This window comes from Meriones unguiculatus, chromosome X, assembly GCF_030254825.1.
Source record: "Meriones unguiculatus strain TT.TT164.6M chromosome X, Bangor_MerUng_6.1, whole genome shotgun sequence".
NCBI lineage: Eukaryota > Metazoa > Chordata > Mammalia > Rodentia > Muridae > Meriones > Meriones unguiculatus.
This window is the reverse complement of record NC_083369.1, coordinates 38,994,489-39,018,167: the sequence shown is the minus strand read 5'-3', so window position 1 is coordinate 39,018,167 and position 23,679 is coordinate 38,994,489. Positions and strand designations below refer to the sequence as shown.

The following is a 23,679-nucleotide window of genomic DNA, read 5'->3' as shown; positions in this document are numbered from 1 at the left end:
CTTGGAGGTTTGTTTGTTTGTTTATGTATTTGTTTTGATCAGTGTGATGCTGGCTTTTAACTTGTTGTGTATTGCCTTTATTAATTTGAGATACATCCCTTGCATTATGACCCTCTCTAGGACCTTTATCATGAATTGTATTTCTCTCAAAGTTCTTTTCTGCATCTAATACAATGATCATGTGGTTTCTGTCCCTGAATCTATTCCTATGGCAAATTACATTTACTGCCTTATGTATGCTGAAACATACCTGCGTGTCTGGGATGAAACCCACTTGATCATGATGAATGATCTTTTCTTATGCTCTTAAATTAATTTCACAAATATATTTTTGAGAATTTTTGTATCCGTGTTCATCAGAGGGATTGCTCTATAAATTTTTGGATTTTTATTATTTCCCTTTTTTTTTAATGTCTGCATAGTATTCCATTGTGTAAAATGTAACATACATTCTTTATCCATTCTTCAGTTGAGGGACATTTAGGTTGTTTCCAGTTTCTGACTATTACAAATAAAGCTGCTATGAACATGGTTGAGAAAAAAGTCTTTGTTCTATGGTGGAACATCTTTCCGGTGTATGCCCAGGAGTGGTATAGCTGAGTCTTGGGGTATGTCTATTCCCAGTTTTCTGAGAAAGCACCAGATTGATTTCCAGAGTGGTTATACAAGTTTACATTCCTACCAGCAATGGAGTAAGGTTCCCCTTTCTCGACATCCTCTCCAGCAAGTGTTGTCACTTGAGTTTTTGATCTTAGCCATTTTGATGGATGTAAGGTGAAATCTCAGGGTTGTTTTGATTTGCATCTCCCTGATGACTAAGGACGTTGAGCATTTCTTTAAGTGTTGCTTGGCCATTCTATATTCCTCTGTTGAGAATTCTCTGTTTAGCTCTATATCCTATTTCTTTTAACTTCCCAGAGACTCATACTCCAACCAAGTACATTCATGGAGATAACCTAAAACCCCTGCACAGATGTAGCCCATGGCAGCTTAGTGTCCAAGTGGGTTACATAGTAATGGGAAGAGGGACTGCCTCTGACATAATCTGATTGGTCTGCTCTTTGATCACCTCCCCCTGAAGGGGGAGCAGCCTTACCAGGTCACAGAAGATGACAATGCAGCCACTCCTGATGAGATCTGATAGACTAAGATCAGAAGGAAGGAGAGGAGGACCTCGCCTATCAGTGGACTTGGGGAGGGACATGTGTGGAGAAGGGAGAGGGATTAGGAGGGGAGGAGGGAGAGGTTTATAGGGGGATACAAAGTGAATAAAGTGTAATTAATAAAAATAAAAAATAAATAAAAAAGAAAGTTAAAATGTAACTTTGAATTTTTATAAAATCCAATTTAAAAAACTTTTTGGATCTTTATCTGGCTTGGTTTTCAGTTTTTAGTGGTTTCATAAAAATAATCTGGAAATGTTCCTTCCATTCAATTATTTGAAGAGTATTGGTGTTCTTTGAAGGTCTGGTAGTTTGTCCTGAATTCATCTGTTCCTAGACTATTTTTTTAATAGTTGGGATATTTTTAATGACACTCTTTATTTTAATTGCTTGTTATAGGTCTGTTTAAATTGTTTATTTCATCTTAATTTAAGTTTGGAAGTTATATGCATCTAAAAATTAATCTATTTCTTTTAGATTTTCCATATTTCTGGAATATAAAGGCTCTTTTGTTTGTTTGCTTGTTTATTTTTGAGACAGAATTTCTCTGTGTAGCCTGGGCTATCTTGGACTCACTTTGTAGACCAGGCTGATCTTGAACTCAGAGATCCTCCTGCCTCTCCTTCTCCAAGTGCTGGGAGTACAGGTGTGCACCACTGAGCTCAGCTGAATATAAGTTTTATACTATATCCTTATGATTCTCTAAATTTTCCCAGTCTTTGATGTATTATCTCCCTTTTAATTATCCCTACTCCTATTAATTTATGGCTCGTCTCTCTTCGAACTAATTTGGTTAAAGGTTTATTAAATATTAATCTTTAAAAAAAAACAACTCTTTGTTTCATTGATTCTATTTTTTCTGCTTCCATTTCATCCATGATTTTGCTTATCACTTCTTATCTACTATTTTGGGGTGTAGTTTCATTTTGTTTTTCCAAGGTTTGAAGTGCATAATTAAATTATTAATTTGAGATCTCTAAATTCTTTTGACGTAGGCACTAAGTGCTGTAAACTTAGAATTTCTTAAAATTGCCTTCATTGTGTCTCAAGACTTTCTTGTATTTTCACAGGGATTTTAACATTTCCTGCTTGATTTTTTCCTTTACCCAGTTATCATTCAGTAGAGTTGTGTTGTTTAGTCTCCATGATTTTGTGAACTTTCTGTAGTTTCTGTTGCTCTTGATATCTACCTTTATTCCACTGTGGTTTAATTTTCCTGTATTTGTTGAGACTTACTTTGTATCATAGTAAATACAGTTTTGGAGAGAGTTGCATGGGCTGCTGAAAAGAAGATATACTCTTTAGTGTTTGATTGGAATGTTTTGTAAAGTCTGTTAGTTCCTTTTGATTTTATGTTTATTTTATGACAATTAGCTGCAGAGTTTCTCCCTTTAGTTTCTCCTTTCTTTCTTTCTCTTTCTTTCTTTCTTTCTTTCTTTCTTTCTTTCTTTCTTTCTTTCTTTCCTTCCTTCCTTCCTTCCTTCCTTCCTTCCTTCCTTCCTTCCTTTCCTCCCTCCCTCCCTCCCCCCCTCTCTCTTTCTTTCTTTTTCATTTGACCTGTCTATTTGTGAGTGAGGTATTAAAGTCATATGCTATCACTGTGTTGGTTTAATTTGTGGTTGCGGATTTAACAGTAGTTTACAGATGTATCTGTTTGGTGCATGTATGTTTACAATTGTAGTATCTTCTTGGTGGATTGTTTCCTTAATGATTATGAAGTTACCCTCCATATCTCTTCTAACTAGTTATAATTTGAAGTCTGTTTTGTCAGATATTAGAATAGCTTGCTACTTAGCTTTGTTTGCTTGGACTACATTTTTCCATCCCTTAACCCTACAGTGTTAATCTATTGTTGGTGGTAAGGTGTGGTTCTGGAGGCAATAAAAAGATGCATCCTGCTTTCTAATCAAATCTGCTCATCTTTGTCTTTTTATTGAATAACAGGGACCATTAAAATCAAGAGACATTATTGAAAGTTGTGTATTTTTGTGTCATTTTGCTATTTTGTCATGTTTTCTTGAACCTCCTTGAATGAACTCTTCTGGAAACATTGGATTACCTGTGACTTCTTGGGTATTTTTATCTTTCTCTTCAGACTGAAGTAGTCCTTCAAGTATCCTCTGCAGTGCTGGCTTAGTGATCATAAATTTCTTTAATCTATTTATATCATGGAATGTTTTTACTTCTCCTTCAGTCTTAATAGGTAGTTTTACTGGGTATAGTAGTCTGGTTTGATGGTTGTGATTTCAGAACTTTAACTACATATTTTCAAACCTTTCTGTTTCTATAATTTTCTGTCTAATAATCAGATTTTATTTTGATGGGCTTGCATTTATAAGTCACTTGACTTTTCTCTCTTGTAACTTTCCCTAACCTTTCTTAGATTGTGTTCTTAAAGTTTTATATACAACATGCAATGCAGAGTTCCTTTTCTGGTCCTGTCTCTGGTGTTGTACCTGAATGAGCAGCTTATTCTCTTGGTTTGCAAGGTTTTCTTCTATCCTTTATGTTTTGGCTATGTACTTTTCTGTGACCACAATTCAAAGGTTAGGGTTTTTTAAATGGTATTCTAGAGCTTTCCCAGTTTCTGATTACATATATGTATTTGTATATGTATGTATGATTACATGTATGTATGTATAGTTATACATATATATAAAAAATATATTTATTATGTGTATAAATGTTTTGTCTACATGAATGCAATTGTACTTTGTGTGTGTATGTGTGTGTGTGCGTGTATGTGTGTGTGTGCGTGTATGTGTGTGTGTGTGTATGCTTGGTGCCCACAGAGGACAAAATAGGGCTCTGGAGCCCCCAGAACTGGAGTTACAGATGGTTGGAAGCAGGCATATGGGTGCTTAGAACCAAATTACATCCTCTGCAAAATCAGCAACTGCTCTTACATACTGATCCACCTTTCCAGGGCACATTCTTAGATATTTTTTAAAATTCCTTTTATTTTTTTTATTATAATATAATTATATCCTTTCCTTACTCCAAACCTTTCAACACATTAACACACCCTAACACATACACAAATTTAAGGCCTCTTTTTCATTAATTGTTTTTGTATGTGTTTTTCTCTAAATACATAAATATAACATGCTTAGTCTGTATAGTGTTACTTGTATGTATGTTTTCAGGGCTGACGATTTGGTATAAATGGTATAAACAGTTGGTGTACTCTGTGGTGAAGATTACTTCTCCCACTTTCACCACTCCTCAGTTGCCTGTAGTTCTTTGTGTAGGGTTAAGGCCTCCTGGGCTTTTCCTTCATCCATATTAACATATCTATTGCTGTTCTTGTTTAGCTCATGTTTAGGCAGCCATGTTGGTGAGACTTTATGGATGTAGCTTTTGACATTACTGGGAGACAGAATCTTACAGCAAACTCTCTGTCCCTCTAGCTCTTACCTGTTAATATATATATTTTAAAACTTCACATTGTAAGATCAAAAACTTCAGTGCCAACACATTCTGGAGAAGTTGTAGAGAAAGGGGAACCCTCCTCCATTGATGGTGGGAATGTAAACTTATACAACCATTTTGGAAATCAATCTGTTGCTTTCTCAGACAATTAGGAATTGTCAAGATCCAGCTATACCACTCCTTAAGATCCAGTTATACCACTCCTAGGCATATATCCAAAAGATGCTCAAGTACACAACAAGGACACTTGCTCAACCATATTTGTAGTAGCTTTATTCGTAATAGCCTGAACCTGGAAACAACCCAGATGTCCCTCAACTGAGGAATGGATACAGAAATTGTGGTACATTTACACAATGGAATATCACTCAGCAATTATAAACGAGGAAATCATGAAATTTGCAGGCAAATGGTGGGATCTAGGAAAGATCATCCTGAGTGAGATATCCCAGAAGCAGAAAGAGACACACGGTATATATTCACTTATAAGTCGGTACTAGACCTATAAGATAAGATAAACATACTAAAATATGTACACTTAAAGAAGATAAACAAGAAAGAGGACCTGGGGTAAGATGATCAGTCCTCACTTAGAAACACAAATGGGATGGACATTGAAAGTAGGAGAAAACAAGTCAGGGCAGGACCCTACCACAGAAGGCCTCTGAACGACTCTACCTAGCAGTATATCAAAGCAGATGTTGAGACTCATAACCAAATCTTGGGCAGAGTGCAGGGAATCATGAAAGAAGGGGGAGTTAGTATGAACTGGAGAGGACAGGAGCTGCACAAGGGCCAAATATATCTGGGTACAGGGGTCTTTCAAGGACCATGCATGGACATTACCCAGAAGCCCTGCTCGGATATATATCACATGGCAGCTCAGTATCCAAGTGAGTACCCTAGTAAGAGAAACAGGGACTGTTTCTGACATGAACTCAATGGCTGGCTCTTTGACCGTCCTCCCCCCCCCCCCCCCGAGGGAAGAGCAGCCTTGCTAGACCACAGAGGAGGACACTGCAGCCAGTACTGAAGAGACCTGATAAGCTAGGGTCAGATGGAAGGGGAGGAGCACCTCCCTTATCAGTGGACTTGGAAAGGGGCAGGGAGGAGATGATGATGGAGGGTGGGTGGGATTGAGAGGGAATAGGGAATGAAGGAGGGAGCTACAGCTGGCATACAAAGTTAATAACCTGTAACTAATATAAGAAAATAAAAAAAATTAATTAAAAAAAACTTCTCACTAACTTTTACTGAGTAATCTAATTTCTCTACTTTTTCTTCCATCTCTGAGTCTTTTGTTTTCTTTTTCTTTTTTTTTTTTTAGTTTTTCTATAAACTCTTTTATTTTATTTTATTTTTTTCTTATCAGTTACATTTTATTAACTCTGTATCCCAGCCGTGTCCCCCTCCCTCATTCCCTCCCAGGCCCTCCCTCCCTCCCTCATCTCCACCGTGCCCCTTTCCAAGTCCACTGATAGGGGGGAACTCCTCCCCATTCATCTGATCCTGTTTTATCAGGTATCTTCAGGACTGGCTGCAAAGCCCTCCTCTGTGGCCTAACAGGACTGCTCCTCCTTTGGGGGGTGGGGAGGCCAAAGAGCCAGTCATTGAGTTCCTGTTAGAACTAGTCCTTGTTCCCCTCACTTTGGGAAACCAATTGGTTACTGAGCTACCACAGGCTACATCTGAGTGGAGGTTCTAGGTTATATCCATGCATGGTCCTTGGTTGAATGTCAGTCTCAGAAAAGACCCTGTGCCCAGATATATTTGGTCCTTGTGGAGCTCCTATCCTTTCTGTATCAGACTAACTCCCCTTCTTTCTTATGATTCCCTGTACTCTGCCAAAGGTTTGATCATGAGTCTTTGCTTTGAAAATACTGCTAGTTAGAGTCTTTCAGATGCGCTCAGTAGACTCCTGTCATACATTCAATGCACATCCCATCTATCTTTCTAAACAAGGATTCATCATCTTACCCCATGTCCACTCTCTTGATTATCTTTTTTAGGTGTATAGATTTCATTATGTTTATCATATCTTATAGGTCTATATAAGTGAGTATATACCGTGTTTGTCTTTCTCCTTCTGGGATATTTCACTCAGAATGATCTTTTCTAGATCCCACCATTTGCCTGCAAATTTCATTATTTCCTCCTTTTTTATTCCATTGTGTAGAAATACCACAATTTCTGTACCCATTCTTCTGTTGATGGACATCTGGGTTGTTTCCAGGTTCTGGCTATTACAAATAAAGCTGCTATAAACATGGTTGAGCAAGTATCCCTTTTGTGTACTTGAGCAAACTTTGGGTATATACCTAGCAGTGGTATAGCTGGGTCTTGAGGAAGCACTATTCCTAATTGTCTTAGAAAGCGCCAGATAGCTTTCCAGAGTGGTTGTACCAGTTTACATTCCCACCAGCAGTGGAGGAGGGTTCCCCTTTCTCCACAACCTCTCCAGCATGAGTTGTCGCTTGAGTTTTTTCATATTGGCCATTCTGATGGGTGTAAAGTGATATCTCAGGGTCGTTTTGATTTGCATTTCCCTGATGGCTAATGAGGTTGAGCATTTCTTTAAGTGTTTTTCTGCCATTCGATATTCCTCTGTCGAGAATTCTCTGTTTAGCTCTGTTCCCCATTTTTTAATTGGATGACTTGGTTTGCTGTTTAGTTCTTTGTATATACTGGGATATTAGTCCTCTGTCAGATAAAGGGTTAGTGAAGATTCTTTCCCAATCTGTAGGCAGTCGTTTTGTTTTGATGACGGTATCCTTTGCTTTACAGAAACTTTTCAGTTTCATGAGGTCCCATTTATTGATTGTTGCTCTTAGAGCCTGTGCTGTTGGTGTTCTGTTCAGGAAGTTGTCTCCTGTGCCAATGAGTTCTAGGCTGTTCCCCACTTTTTTTTTCCAATTGATTTAGGGTATCTGGTTTTATGTTGAGGTCCTTGATCCACTTTGACTTTAGTTTTGTGCAGAGTGATAAATATGGATCTATTTTCATTTTTCTGCATGTAGACATCCAGTTGGTCCAGCACCATTTGTTGAAGATGCTGTCTTTTTTCCATTGAATGGATTTGGCTTCTTTGTCAAATATCGAGTATTCATAGGTGTGTGGATTTATTTCTGGGTCTTCTATGCGGTTCCATTGATCCTCCTTTCTGTTTCTATGCCAATACCATGCAGTTTTTATTACTGTTGCCCTGTAGTACAGCTTGAGATCAGGGATGGAGATACCTCCAGATGATCTGTTGTTGTACAGGATCGTTTTGGAGATTCTGGGTTTTTTGTTTCTCCATATGAAGCTGAGAATCTTTTTTTCAAGGTCTGTAAAGAATTGAGTTGGTATTTTGATGGGAATTGCATTGAATCTGTAGATTGCTTTTGGCAGGATGGCCATTTTCACAATGTTAATCCTACCAATCCATGAGCACGGGAGATCTTTCCATCTTCTGAGATCTTCTTCGATTTCTTTCTTCAGAGACTTGAAGTTTTTCTCAAACAGGTCTTTCACTTGCTTGGTTAGAGTCACACCAAGGTACTTTAGGTTATTAGTGGCTATTGTGAAGGGTGTTGTTTCCCTAATTTCTTTCTCAGCCTTTTTGTCTTTGGCATACAGGAGGGCTTCTGATGTTTTTGAGTTGATTTTGTATCCTGCCACTTTGCTGAAGGTGTTTATCAGCTGAAGGAGTTCTCTGGTTGAATTTTTGGGATCGCTCATGTATACTATCATATCATCTGCAAATAGTGACACTTTGACCTCTTCCTTTCCGATTTGTATCCCCTTGATCTCCTTTAGTTGTCTTATTGCTCTGGCTAGGACTTCAAGTACTATGTTGAAGAGATATGGAGACAATGGGCAGCCTTGTCTTGTCCCTGATTTCAGTGGGATTGATTTAAGTTTCTCTCCATTGAGTTTGATGTTAGCTATAGGCTTGCTGTTTATTGCCTTTACTATCTTTAGGTATGTGCCTTGTATCCCTGATCTCTCCAAGACTTCAAACATGAATGGGTGTTGGATTCTGTCAAATGCTTTTTCAGCATCTAAGGAGATGATCATGTGGTTTTTCTCCTTCAGTTTGTTTATGTGGTGGATTACATTGATGGATTTCCATATGTTGAACCACCCTCGCATGCTTGGGATGAAGCCTACTTGGTCATGGTGGATGATATCTTTGATATGTTCTTGGATTCGGTTTGCAAGTGTTTTATTGAGTATTTTTGCATCAATGTTCATAAGAAAGATAGGCCTGAAGTTCTCTTTTTTTGTTGGATCTTTGTGTGGTTTAGGTATCAAGGTGACTGTGGCTTCATAGAATGAGTTTGGTAGTGTTCCTTCTGTTTCTATTTTGTGGAATAGCTTGAGGAGAATTGGAGTTAGCACTTCTTTGAAGGTCTTGTAGAATTCTGCACTGAAGCCATCTGGTCCAGGGCTTTTTTTTTTGGAGGGGAGACTGTTAATGACTGCTTCAATTTCCGTGGGAGATATAGGGCAATTCAGTCTTTCTACCTGATCTTGACTTAGTTTTGATAGATGGAATCTTTCAAGAAAATTATCCATTTCATTTAGATTTTCAAATTTTATGGCATATAGGCTTTTGTAGTATGACCTAATGATTGTTTGGATTTCCTCAATGTCTGTGGTTATGTCCCCATTTTCATTTCTGATTTTGCTGATCTGGATAGTTTCTCTCTGCTTTTTAGTTAGTTTGGCTAAGGGTTTGTCTATCTTGTTGATTTTCTCAAAGAACCAGCTTTTTGTTTCATTGATTCTTTGGATAGTTTTATTTGTTTCTAGTTGATTTATTTCAGCCCTTAGTTTGATTATTTCCAGCCGTCTGCTCCTCTTGGGTGTATCTGCTTCTTTTTCTTCTAGGTTTTTCAGTTGGGCCATTAAGTTGTTTGTATGTGATGTTACGAATTTCTTCTTGCAGGCACTTAGTGCTATAAATTTTCCTCTGAGCACTGCTTTCAATGTGTCCCATAAATTTGGATATGTTGTGCCTTCCTTTTCATTGAATTCTAGGAAGTCTTTAATTTCTTTCTTTATTTCTTCCTTAACCCAGCTGTCATTGAGTAGTAAGTTGTTCAGTTTCCATGTGCGTGTCGGCTTTTTGTTGTTTCTGTTGTTGTTGATGTGTAGCTTTAGTCCATGGTGGTCAGATAGTATGTATACAAGGGATTATTTCAATCCTTTTGTATCTGTTGAGGCTTGCTTTGTGACCCACTATATGGTCTATTTTGGAGAAGGTTCCATGTGGTGCTGAAAATAAGGTATACTCTTTGGAGTTTGGGTGAAACGATCCGTAGACGTCTATTAGGTCCATTTGATTTAGGGATTCTGTGAGTGCTTTTATTTTCCTATTTGGTGTCTGTCTAGTTGATCTGTCCCTTGGTGAGAGTGGAGTGTTGAAGTCTCCCACTATTAAGGTATTAGGATCAATGTATGATTTAAGCTTTAATAATGTTTCATTTACTAATGTCAGTGCTCTTGTATTTGGGGCATAGATATTCAAAATTGTGATGTCCTCTTGGTGGATTTTTCCTTTGATGAGAATATAGTGGCCTTCCTTATTTTTTTTATTAATTTGGGTTGAAAGTCTATTTTATTAGATATTAGGATGGCTACTCCAGCTTGTTTTCTGGAACCATTTGCTTGAAAAACAGTTTTCCAGCCCTTTACTCTGAGGTAGTGTTTATCTTTGTTGCATAGGTGTGTTTCTTGGATGCAACAGAATGTTGGATCCTGGTTCCGTAACCATTCTGTTAGCCTGTGTCTTTTTATTGGTGAGTGATATTGATAGATAGTAGTGACCAATGCATGTTAGTTCCTTTTGTAATGGAGTCGATGATCTAACCCTGTTTCATTGCTTGTTTTCTTTTCATTTTTGTTGGGATATTATCTGTATGCCCTGTTTTCTTGGGTGAATTTGTTTTCATTGGATTGGAGTTTTCCTTCTAATATCTTCTGTAGGGTTGGTTTGCTGTGTAGATATTGTGTAAATTTAGTTTTGTCATGGAAAATTTTGTTTTCTCCATCTATGTTGATTGAAAGCTTTGCAGGGTATAGTAGTCTGGGTTGACATTTGTGATCTCTTAGAGTCTCCATGATACTTGCCCAGACCCTTCTGGCTTTCATAGTTTCTGATGAGAAGTCCGGTGTGATTCTGATAGGTCTACCTTCATATGTTACTTGGCCTTTTTCCCTTGCTGCTTTTAATATCTTTACTTTGTTCTGTAGATTTAGTGTTTTGACTATGATGTGACCTGATGTGTTTCTTTTCTGGTCTAGTCTATTTGGAGTTCTGTAGGCCTCTTGTATATTTATGGACATCTTTCTTTAAGTTGGGAAAATTTTCTTCTATGATTTTCTTGAAAATATTTTCTGGACCTTGGAGCCTGTTGTCTTCTTTTTCATGAATTCCTATTATTCTTAGATTTTTGTCTTTTCATAGCATCCTTGATTTCTTGGATATTTTGTGATTGGAACTTTTCTGATTTTACTTTTTCTTTGAGAGAAATATCAATTTCTGCAAGTGTGTCTTCAGCTCCAGAGATTCTCTCTTCCATCTCTTGTATTCTGTTGGTGATGCTTACTTTTGTGGTTCCTGATCTTTTCTCCAAGTTCTCCAGCTCAAGGGCTTTCTCATTTTGTGTTTTCTTTATTGATTTTAATTCTGTTTTCATGCCTTGCACCATTTCTTTCATGTGTTTGAATTTGGATTCCTGTTTCTCTACGATGGCCTCTATTTCTTTGTTCATTTCCTTTTTATATGTCACTAATTTTTCCTCTACTTGTGTATCTATTTGTTTGGCTATATTTGCCTGTGTTTCTTTAAGGATTTTGTCTATTTCTTCTTTCTTTACCTCCAATTGACTGGCCAACTCTTCGAAAAATTTGTTCATTTCCTCCTTATGTGCCTCAAATAATTGGGAAAGCATGGCTTTAAAATCATTTTCCTGTGCTTCTGCTGAATTGGAGTATCCATTGATTTTGGGGTTTGCTGGTGAAGTCATGATGTCCTATTTATGTTGGAAGTGTTCTTTCGCCTACCCCTGGCCATTGGCTTATCTGAAACCTTCCCTGTTTGTTTTTGGATTCTGCAGATCAGACTGGTACTGTCTCTCTCTGGTGTCTGGGGAGTTCTTCAGGAAGCTGAGCACTCTCAGCGTGTGCTGAGGACTAGCTGTACCTGTGGGAGGAAAGTACGCAGGCGCAAATGGGGCAAATGTGTGTGTGTGTGTGTGTGTGTGTAAGTGTGCGTGGACGTGTGTCTCGAGGGACAGAGTGATGGCTAATGTTGAACCCTTGAGTGTGTGGGAGGGGCTCTGCACTGTATATGTCGCAGGCGCTAGTGATGATCGCTGCGCAATTTCTGGCATTAACTGCCTTAACTCCTCAATTAGACCCACAGAGCAGGAACTTCAATGTCCCTAGTGCCCCTCTGTTTCCCAAAGTGGGTGTGTGGGTGGGAGGGTGTTCGATGCCTGGCTTCTGTTTTAGAAGGACCCAGGATCTGGGGAACTGCAGATTCTCAAGGGTACACTCACTTACAGGCAGGTCACTTGGCAGAGATCGTGGTATCCGGGCTCTCTGCTCTCTGGTTTGGCTCTGCTTCTTTGATGTGTTCCACCAGTTCTGTGCTGCTGTCACTGCCAGGTTCTGAGGTCTTGCTGCAGCTGGAGATTTCAGGGTGGTCACGTCAGTAGGGATTGGCGTAACCAGGCTCTCTGTTCTCTGGTTTGGCCCTGGTTAGTCTTAAACTGGAGGGCTGTTGTGCCCCGCCAGCTCAGTGATGCTCTGCCGCCAAGTCCCCCTGTAACTGGAGACTGGGTCGCTAGTCCCGATGCTTTCTGGGAAGTCCTGGGGTCTCTTCACTGTGCTCTCCAAGCTTGGGAGGCCCAGAGCCTGGTGTGTCTATGTTGTATGACGTTTCTGCCTGGTTTTGGTGAGTATATAGCGTATTCTCTTTCACTGTGGGACTAGGCGGGCCGTACCATCAGTGATGGCGATCCTGCGGAGCTCTTATGGCGTCTAGCAGACTTGGGCCCTGGGAGGATGGTGCAGCTGCCACGCGAATCCGGGACACGTACTGCTGGCCTTTGCCTGCTGCTAAAGGGCTGAGTCTTTTGTTTTCTACATGATCTATTCTGTTGGTGGGGTTTTCCACTGAGATTTTTTACTTTTTGAAATTTTATTTCTACCATCATTTCACCCTGGCTTTTATTCATAAATTCTTTTTGTTATATTATGTTTTCGTATATTGGGTTGACTTCTGCATTTCATTCATGTCTTTGGGTTGTTTGAACATAGCTGTAACTATTCTTTTACGTTCTTTGTCTGGAAGTTTTTCGAGGTCACTTACATTTAGGTGTCATCATTATATGATTGTCAACTTGTGGAGGAGACATGCTGTCTTGTCTTTTGGTGTGCATTTATTTTTTCTCCTGTCCTGGGATTTGCACATCTTGAATAATTTATTGGTTGAGTTTTTCTTTTCTTCCTTTATGCCTTTCTTTTTAAACTTCTGTCTTTTAATATGGAAATGTATAATGTTCACGAGAAGGTTGGAGATGGTAATTTTCTTCTGTGGGGCTTGCAAAAGAAGTTTTTCAGTGGTAGGCCCAAGTAGGCTAAGCTAGATTCTCTTGTTTCTGAAAGAAGCTTGTGCTGGTTGTACTTCTGGAGCAAAATTCCTGGGAGCTACAGGTGGGCGTGATACAGAAGCCCATGATCCTTGCCTGAAGGGTGGCTCCTGGATATACAAGTAGACCTAAGCAGGGGAGACCCAGGTTTTTTCCTTAGTTTAAGAGGTACCTGGACAATATGGGTGGGCCTAAGCAGAGAAAACCTGGTACCCTTCTTGCTATAGGGAGTATGTAGCCTGGGATCCTGGTAATCTTGGTACAGGAGGCAGTAACTGGTACCTATAACATGATTTTCAGGAAGTGCAGGAGGACATCAGCAGGAGTAGTGGTATTCAGGAAGCCATTCAATCTAGTCTCCTGGTACAGGAGTTTCTCAGGGAGATATGAGTAAGTCTAAGCAAGGGAAGTAAGATCTCCTACTTTCTGCTGAGTATGTTGATTCTTATACCTGCAACTAAAGCACTCAGGAGGCTCAGGCAGGAGAATCACTAGTTTGAGGCCAGTCTGATCTACATAGTAAATTTAAGGACAGACACTGATATGTTACAGGCCCTTGTTTCAAAAAGAAAACACAAAGCAAAGCAAAGCAAAACAAAACAAAGTGTGGTAAAAGCAGACATTGTTGCAATGTTTTAGGTTAGAGATTATCCTGTCTCAAAATTAAGTATGGTGCTAGGTGTAACATAACAAAATTAAACGGTTACTGAAACTGCTCCCAAAGCAACGGGGAAAACTAACAGAAAAATTCCCTATATTAGAAAGAGCCAAACCATTTTTTTAAATAAAATCATTGTTCTTCAGAAGGATATCCAAGTCCCCTTTACACTTACAAGTGAAAGAGAGTGTGGTTTCATCCAGACGAATGGTCTGTGGCTTGATACATAAATCCACACTGGCAGTGTCCAGGCTCCGCTGGTGAGTCTTAGAATTATAGCATGATGCTGAGTGGCAGTGGTCTCGAAGCCAGACATAATCAAACCGCATTACAGTGCTAGCATATTGCAGTTCTAGGGAAGAGAACAGATTTAACAAATACTTGTTTAAGAAAACTAAACACTAAAAGTCAAAAACAGTTTTTTTCTAGAAGACTTTTACTAACAAAAAAGTACGAATAACAAAGGACAGCCCTTTGTCAATTGTTAAAAATACTATACAATTTCTATGATAGAAACAGTACGATTTTGGTATATAGAACACATAAGAATATGAAAAGCTCAGATATATACCTGAGAGTGAACAAGCTATTTTGGAACTCTTCAAGAAATTCTATTGTTATGTTGAAGTTATAAATAATTAGAATCAACAGAAAGTAAGTGACTTTCCTATACAACACTTTACTTATTTAGAGAGAGTAAAAATAAAGTAAAATTTACATAAGCAATGAAACTATATGTCTGGAAATAAAATGTAGAGAAGCAATATGAAGAAATTTCTAATACTATTCTAGAAGACTTGAAGAAAACCAACATATAGAAATATCATGTTCACAGATAAGCAATCTCAAAACTAGAAAGAAACAAATTCTTCTAGAAATTAATGTACACATTTCATGTAATGCTAATCTATATCTTAGATATTTTCATATATTAGAAAAGGTAATTATAAAACTCACATTGAAAAATGATAAAGTTTAACAATTTTGTAAAAGAAGGTATGAGATACCAGCTATAAAAGTACATTATAAAATTCTAGATTTAAATATATTAGTACAGAATAGATCAAGAAAAAAGAATGGTATTTCCAACTAGACCCATAAGTACATGGAAATATGGTATATGAAAAAGGTGTCATTTTAAAACCTGTTTGTTTATATCACCCATTTCTATTCATTATTAGCCAGATAGAGCCAAGTAATTGTGGTAATGATACTTGCTTTTTTGCCCAATGCTGGAATGCTAGTAAATTTAGGTATGCCCTGGTTACTCGCATGCCTCACTGGGTGCCTGTGCCCGTTGATGCCCCTCACGCTATGACTCTCTTCAGACAGAAAAGGGATCTTGGAACTACAGCCACCATTGTTACTACCATCTCATTGGTGGCTGTTGGAGCTACCACCGGAGCATTAGCCATGAGTCATACTGGGCAGACTGCTCAGACCCTGAATAATCATTTAGCCAATGTAGCTCATGCCTTAGTTGTACATAAAGGAATTAATGCTCAACTAAAAGGAAGCTTGATGGTGTTCAATCAGAGGATTGACCTTGTGCAGGAGCAAATTGATACCCTATGGCAAATCGCTCAACTTGGCTGTCAATGAAAATATGCTGGACTTTGAGTCACTAGCATATAACATGAGAATTTTTCCTGTGCTGCAAATCTGTCTAAACAATTGTCGAGCTATATTTTAGGTAATTGGACTGGAGAATTCGATACTACGATGGAGCAGCTGAGAGTGGCCATGGTCACAGTAAATTCTACCAGAGTGGATGCAGGACTAGCCACAGGATTATCAACATGGATTGCCGCAGCCATGAATCATCTGAAGGAATGAGCGGGCACGGGAGCGTTAGCAGGCCTTCTGGTGTTGGTCTCCTTGGTTTGCCTGTGGTATATATGCAAGTTTAGAGTTTCACAACAGTGTGATGCAGCCATGATCATTCATGCCTTTACAGCCATTGAAGCAGGACATTCTCCCCAAGCATGGTTGGATACCATAAAAAGCTAAAATGTTATGCTCAGGATGCGAGGCTAAGCACTGCACTCAGGGTCAGCCGCTTTGGACCCAGAGAAGAGCATGTCTGATTGCATGCGGGTTGATGCCCCAGGTCCCGCCTCTGAGAAAAAGGTATCGGACGGGTCTGATGCTCTTTGGGTGGATGACACCTAAATGAACATCGGTACAAAGTCCCAATTTATTTCTAATATCAGAGATCAGACCTCTACTCTTGCCTGATGCGTCTAAAACAAAAAGGGGGAACTGGAGAGAGCTGCGGAATGCTATGCCTTAAAGATGGAGCTGGTTTCTGCCTTCCACCTTCCCGATGGTGAGTGCTCTCTGTCAGGAACAATTCCACATTTGGCTAAGGCTGAGGATCTGGCTTGCTTCCATGTATGTGGACCTATCTGCATTGCCCACGTGGCACGCCTGGGTTGGCTACCCAGAGGCTATTTAAGCTGTGGGCTGGCTTTCCCCAGGGTCCGAGGATTGTTCAAGGTTCCTGAATAAACTGCATTGAAAAAAAAAATTAAAAAAAAAACTTTAAAAAAATAAATAAAACAGCAGAAGAAAAATTGAGTTCTCTATAAATGACATTGGAAAAATTGTATGGGAACAGAAAATTCTTAATATTGTTTTAAAAGTCAGTTTCTGATAGGCTAAAACATACACAGAAAAAACTTTAAATTTTTGAAGAAATTGCAAAAGATACCAGAAAATGGAAAGATTCCCCCATGTTCATGGATTAGTAAACTCAATATTGTGAAACTGACCATTGTAACAAAACCAATTCATTGATTCAATACAATTCCAATCAGAATCCCACAACAGTCTTAATAGAAATAGGAAAAACTTCCTAAAATTCATGTGGAACCATTTAAGATCTCAGATAGTCAAAGCAATCTTGAGCAAAAAGAACAATACTGGAAGGATTTCCATTCCAAATCTCTCTGTGTGCTTCTCTCTCTCTCTCTCTCTCTCTCTCTCTCTCTCTCTCTGTCTCTCTCTCTGTCTCTGTCTCTTTCTTTCTCCCACATACCACACATAATACACACTACAAAGATACACACACACACACACACACAAACACACGACATATAGACCAATGGAACAAAAAAGAAGACTCCAACATGAATACATGTAACAACAGCCATCTGATATTTGACAAAGAGGCAAAAATCACACTCTTCAGAAAAGACAGCATCTTCAATAAAATGGTGCTGGAAAAACTAGGTGACCATTGTAGAAGGATGACATTAGACCCATATCTATCACTCTGCACATAATCTAATTCCAAGACCTCAATATGAAACCTGAAACACTGAAATTGTTAGAAGAAAACTTAGATAGTACCCTACAAAATATAGGTGTAGGAAAGGAATATTTAGATAGAATCCATTTGCCCAGGAATTAAGGTCAACAATAGACAAGGAAGTTTTATGAGGAAAAGAAGTCCTAAAATTCATATGGAACCATAAAAGATCCCAGATAGTCAAAACAATCCTGAGCAAAAGGAACAATACTGGCAGGATTACCATTCTAGAACTCTCTTTCTCTCTGTGTGTGTGTCTCTCTTTCTGTCTCTCTCTGTCTCTGTCTCTTTCTCTCTCACACATACCATACATAATACATACAACAAAGACTCATACACACATGCACACACACACACACACACACACACACACACACACACCATATAAAACTCATCAAAATAAAAACATTCTGTACAACCAAAGAAATAATTAATCAAATAAAGAAAAATCACACTGAATGAGGGAGAATTTTTGCCAGCTATACATCTCACAGAGGATTAATACCCAGAATATGGAAAGAACTGAAAAATTCAAGAAAATAAAGAACCCAAGTTAAAAAAAAATGGGTCATGGATCTGAACAGAGAAGATTTTTTTTCAGGGTTATATTTATATATGTGTGCAGACACTTATATAAATAGGTATGTTATGTAATAGTAATAATGAAATTCTCAATTTGAGAATGGGGAGTTGGACAGGAGTTGGAGGGAAGACACCTAGGAGTACCTGAAGGGAGAAAAGAGGAGGGGAAAAATGAGACAATCTATTTTAATTAAAATGTATTAAAATTAAATAATGAAAATATGGGAAGCCAAAGTTCTTTCTCAAGCTGTGGATAGCTGCTTGTCTGTCAAGCTTGCTTTGTTTTAGATTATTCAGTGAAAAATATGTTTTAGCCTTTACCTTGAAACAGAAATAAGCAGGAGTTTTTGCCAAGTTTCTTTAACCTGTCTGCGAGACCTTGGACCGTGTCTCCCATACAGGAATGTGGTCTTTGAAAGCAAGCTTAACTGTTTCATGAACACTATCCTTGGACCAATGTGAACTGTGTTTGAATTGTCATTAAAAAGGAATTGGAAAATAAACTCGAGGCTTTTTTCAGTACTGACTAATAGCCCTCTTCAATCAATCCTAATTTTTCTGTCTCTTTCTCTTGACCTTTCTCTTTCTCAATCCCCACTCTCTCCGTTGTGATCCCAATTACCTATGGCAGGTTCTGTCATGAAAAGCTTTGAAAAACAATACATCTTTTGGTGAAGAAGTACAAAGCTCACTCCAATTAGCTTGAAGTTATAAGAACTAAGTAAAGAGACAGAGAGAGAGAGAATGAGAGAAAGAGAGCACAAGAACCCAGTCTTTCCTAGTAGAGTAGAGGAAAGCTGCTGGGCTCTGAGCATGGCATACTTCTGCACTTTCTTTCTCACTTTGTCTCCCCACATCTTTTCAATACTCCTAGTTTCTATTTTCTAGCCTTTTCCCTATTTATTGAAAATAGATTTTTTCACATAATATATCCTGATTATGCTTACCTCTTGCACTACTCCCCCCAGTTCCTCCACACCATCACTCCCATCCAGATCTATTCCCTTTCTCTCATTAGAAAACAAACAGGCTTGTAAGGGATAAAAATAATAAATAAAATGATAAAAACAAAGACTAACACATCAGAATAGGACAAAACAAACAGAAGGAAAAGAGTCCAAGAAAAGACACAATAAATGGATATAGACAAAGAGACCCATTTGTTTGTACACTCAGAAATCCCATAAAAACATTAAACTGGAAGCCATTTTACACACACACACACACACACACACACACACACACACACACACACACGCACGCACACAAACGACCTGTAGGGTAAAAATAGAGAAGAAAATATACATACATATATAATATTAAATAAAAATAAACGATAACTTTTTCTAAAAAAGGAAATACCTTGACATCACTTTATGAGACAAATAACCTCCAAAGATGCCATTGAGGTCATTTTCTGTTGGCCATCTAATGCTGGGCATGTAGCCTATGCTTGAGTAGTTTGTTTCCCCAGTAAGACTCCCTTGGAGAAAACTAATTTCTTATTTGTAAGTGGTTATCAATTGGAAACTGCTTCGAGGTTAGGAATAGGAGGCATGTGTCCACTTCTCCTTTCAGTCGTAGGCCTTCATCTGGTGTAGATACATGCAGCCCTGTGCATGCTGCTGCATTCTCTGTGACTTCATATATGTGTCAGTGTTGTTGATTTAGAAGGCCTTATTTGTTGCCTTGGTGTCCTTCATGTCCTCTGGCTATTACACTATTTCTCTCTCCTCTTCTCCAAGGAAGCCATGGTGCAGACCCATGCAGGATCTGCACTGTCTCAGTCTTTTTGAATTCATAGGTGTTTGGATCATGTTGATTTAGAGGGACTTGTTTTCTTGCTATCCTCCATCCCCTCTGGCTCTTAAATTCTTTCTGCCTCCTCTTCCACAGGATATAGGGAAGATATTTGATGGAGAGATCTCATTTAGAGGTGAGTGTTCCAAGGTCTCTCACACTCTGTATAACAGGTGGTCTCTGTGTTTGTTTCCATTTTCTGCAAGACTAAGCTTTTCTGATGATGGCTGAGCAAGGCGCAGAATGTAGCAGAATGTCATTAGGAGTCATTTTATTGCTACATTCTTTCAGTAGAACAGTAGTGCTTGGTTCCCAGAGCCCTGGACTATCTAGTCTCTGATTTTTGATCACCCAAGCAGTGTTGGGTATGGGTTCCATCTTGTGGAATGGGCCTTAAGTCAAATCAGATATTGGTTGGTTACTCTCACAAGTTTTGGGCCCAAATTGCATTAGAATATCTTGCAGGCAGGACACCATTGTAGGTCAAAAGGTAAATAGAGAGTTTTGGGAAAAAATGGCTAAGAAATATCTCGAACAGTGTTCACCTTTTCGAGCAATTAAGGAAATTAAAATTAAATCAACTTTGGCAACATCTTACTGGGTCAGAATTGCAAAGGATAACAAAACAACCAACAATTGCTGGTGAGAATACAGGAAAAGGGAAAATCTTATTCACTGTTGGTAGAATTGCAAACTACTGCAGCCACTCTGGAAATCAGTATAGATAATTCTCAAAATGTAAAAAAAAAAAAAAAAAAAAAAAATCTACCATATGATCCAATTATAGACTTATCACTGCTAAGCCATAACCTTTCCTTTCTTGTTCATCCCCAATACACATTAATATAAAGTTCAAATTTTAAAAGTTCCACAAACTTTAAAAAAATTAAACACTTAAAATTTCAGTCTCTAAAATATCCAGTCACTTTTCTAATCCAAAGTCTCTGTAAAATTCCAAATTTGTGGGGCTCGAGGATGAGATGTATTCAAACCCCAGAAATTTCCTCTTGAGACTGGTAGGAGTAGGACTGTCTCCTCCCTCCCCTCAGCCTGCATGTTCTAGTGCATGTCGCCTTAACCCCCCCCCCTCCTACTCTTGAGGTGTTTAAATAGCCTGGTCATTTCAGATTTCAGGTTAAACTTCTTCTTCTCTCCTTGTGAGAACATGTCCAGCAAGCACCTAAAATTCATATTCATACAAATGAAGAATTCTCAGCACCTCAGCCCCAGCCAATGACGTACACTCACCCCAAAAATCCCTACCAAACTGCAACAGTATAAATAATTCATTCCAATGCCTGGGATCCACTCATGATCTTCTGGGCTTCTCCAAAGGGCTTGGGTCACTTTTCCAGCTCTTCTCTCTGCAGCACATATAGCTGTATTTCTAGGCTCTGGCTGGCTCCACTCCACCACTGCTGCTTTTGGTGATGGTCACCTCATGGTAGTGGCATATCAAAAATGCTGGGGTCTCTTGCTGAAACTGGGTTGCATTTTCATCAGTAACCTCTCTTGGGCTTTCCCCAGAGCTGCCGTACAGTGCCAGGCCTCAGCTACTCTCCATGACCCTTTCATGGCTTCAAAACCAGTACCATCTTGGTGGCTCTTACATTACCAAGTTTAGCTGCCATCACAAGGTAAAACCTTGGCCTCCTCTGGAACGCAGCTTCCGTGTGTGGGTCCTGTGATAACACTTCCCAGAAGACTTAACTTCAATGACACTGGTCTTTTCTTAATCATAACTGATTCTTCAGCCTCAACTGACCATCATCTATTGTCCCAGAAAAGCAAAGGTTTTACTTTAGTGGTTTTGGGCTCTTGTTACTCACAGCTGATTCTTCAGCTGCAGCTGACCAAACATCACAGTTTCTTGATGCAAATGGCCTGAGAGTCTTTGCTTCTCTCTGAAACTTGACAAGCCAGGACTCCATTATCTATACTGCCCTCAACATTCTTAACTTCCAAGCTTCTGCAGAATAGCCTACTGTGCTCTCAAACTCAATGGCTTTTCTAACACAAAGTTCCAAAGTCCTTTCTAACACAGTCCTCCCAAAGACTACATGGTCAGGTCTGTCACCAGCAATATTTCATTCTTGGTTTCAATTTTTGTCTTAGGGTTATCATGGTTGTGAGGGAACACCATGACCTAAGCAACTTGGGAAGGAAAGGGTTTATTTGGCTTACTTCCACTGTTCATCATTAAAGGATGTCAGAACAGAATCTCAAACAGAGCAGTAACTTGGAAACAAGAGCTGATGCAGAGGCCATGGAGGAGTGCTTCTTTACTGGTTTGCTCCCCATGGCTTGCTCAGCCTACTTTCTTATAGAATCCAGGACCACTGGATCACCAAAGGGCTGGGCCCTCCACCATTAATCATTAATTAAGAAAATGACCTACAGGCTTGGCTATGGCCTGATCTTATGAAAGCATTTTCTCAATTAAGGTTCCCTCCTCTCTGATTATTCTACTTTGTGACAAGTTGACATAAAGCTAGTCATCACAGTTAGCTAGGCCCTCACCGCCTCCAACTTTGGCTTCTCTTCTTCATCAGAGCTAATTCCCTAAGGCATGGGTCTGTAATCCTAGCACTCAGGAAGCTGAGATAGGAGGATCTTGAGTTTGAGGCCAATACAGGCTACATAATAAGTACTAGATAATCTTGGACTACAAAGTATAGAATCAAAGAAGAGAAAATGTCTTTAAAATGATAGACAGACAGACAGGCAAACAGACAGACAGACAACTAAGAAAATCTTGCCATTTGCCACAATGTGTGGAGCCATAAAATGGCTGCTTGATTCTAGCCTGCTTGGAATCCATGAAGCACAGTGTGCTTAGCACGGCATGGTGATTTTTTTCACCCCTGGACCACAGGTGTTCTTTGTTCTTTAAACGTTTGCTCAACCGTTTAGATTTGGCAGGTATAGCTTGAGAACTTTCCTCCCACTTTGAGAACATTCTGCTTTGCTGCTTTCACTGAAACTAGTTCCTCCCCCCCAAATTGCCCAAACTAGTTCTTACCCCTTATAAGCTGAAACCTAAAGAGCATTAAATGAGACTTGATCAGAATACTGTCTTGTCTCCATTCTTATTGTTTCTTGTCCCATCCCATTCCCACTCCCTGCTCCAGGGTCCATGCTGACAGTCCTGCGGGTCGGGACACCACAATATAAATGGCTCTGCAGGACATATTGCTTAATGAAATAACTCAAATACAGAACAGAAAATATGGTATGATTTCACATATGTATGGAAAATAAAAAAATCAACTATACAGAGATAGAGAATAAAGCAGTGGTTACTGGGAAAAAGACAACTGGGAGGAAATATAAAATATAGATCATAAGATACAAAGTAGCAGAGTAGTAAGATGATGAAGACTATAAATCTAATGTACAATGTGGAGGGTATAGTTAATAGTGTACTGTAGTTGGAATTTTTTTATATGAGATTATAGCTGTGCTTGTACACAAAATAAACAACTGTTTGAGAGAATAAAATGTTAATTTTATTAATAAACAATCATTTTGTTGTCTACATGCATCTCATAATATCATGTTATGTACATTAAATATACACAATAAAATTTATTTTAAAAATAAACATTTATTCAAGAAAAATATTGAATTTTAAGTAATAAAAATAGGAACATGTGGTCTGTTTTAAACATTCCTTATTCTGACTCTAGCTCTACTATCAGTATATCTATAAGAGTAGACAAGAAAACCAGCAACTATGCTGTTAAAGTGAACTAACTTGATTTGGAGAAGAGTTCAGAGAAGCCCATTCCCTGGGTTTTGTGTAGGCAAGCAACACACTAAAAGAATACCCAGAAATCTAACAAGATGATCCAATGAAGGAGATAATTAAAGGGTCTTGAAAAGCTCCAACAAACATTTTGTGTTTGGAAAGATGGACACTTATGCTAGGCTGTGTGCCCACTGAGGAGAGATGGATAATTGCAAGGGTTTTGTACTTGTCCCTGGAAGAAAATTAAGCCTCATGCAGGTATAAAGACATGAGAAAATGAGAAAGTAAAAATCACTGTAGACCTTTATACAGCATTAATATTATTGTCACCCGGT

At 38.8% G+C, this 23,679-nt stretch overlaps 1 protein-coding gene across 3 annotated transcripts in view; it reads right to left on the bottom strand.

The window, feature by feature from the left end:
• LOC110543623 (trimethyllysine dioxygenase, mitochondrial) overlaps window positions 1-23,679 on the bottom strand; it is a 72,609-nt gene that overhangs the window by 33,641 nt on the left and 15,289 nt on the right. For all 3 annotated transcript variants that reach the window (XM_060374358.1, XM_060374357.1, XM_060374356.1), the window contains exon 3: window positions 14,074-14,250. In XM_060374358.1, coding sequence (XP_060230341.1) covers window positions 14,074-14,250 — 177 coding nt within the window. The remainder of the gene's footprint in view (window positions 1-14,073; window positions 14,251-23,679) is intronic.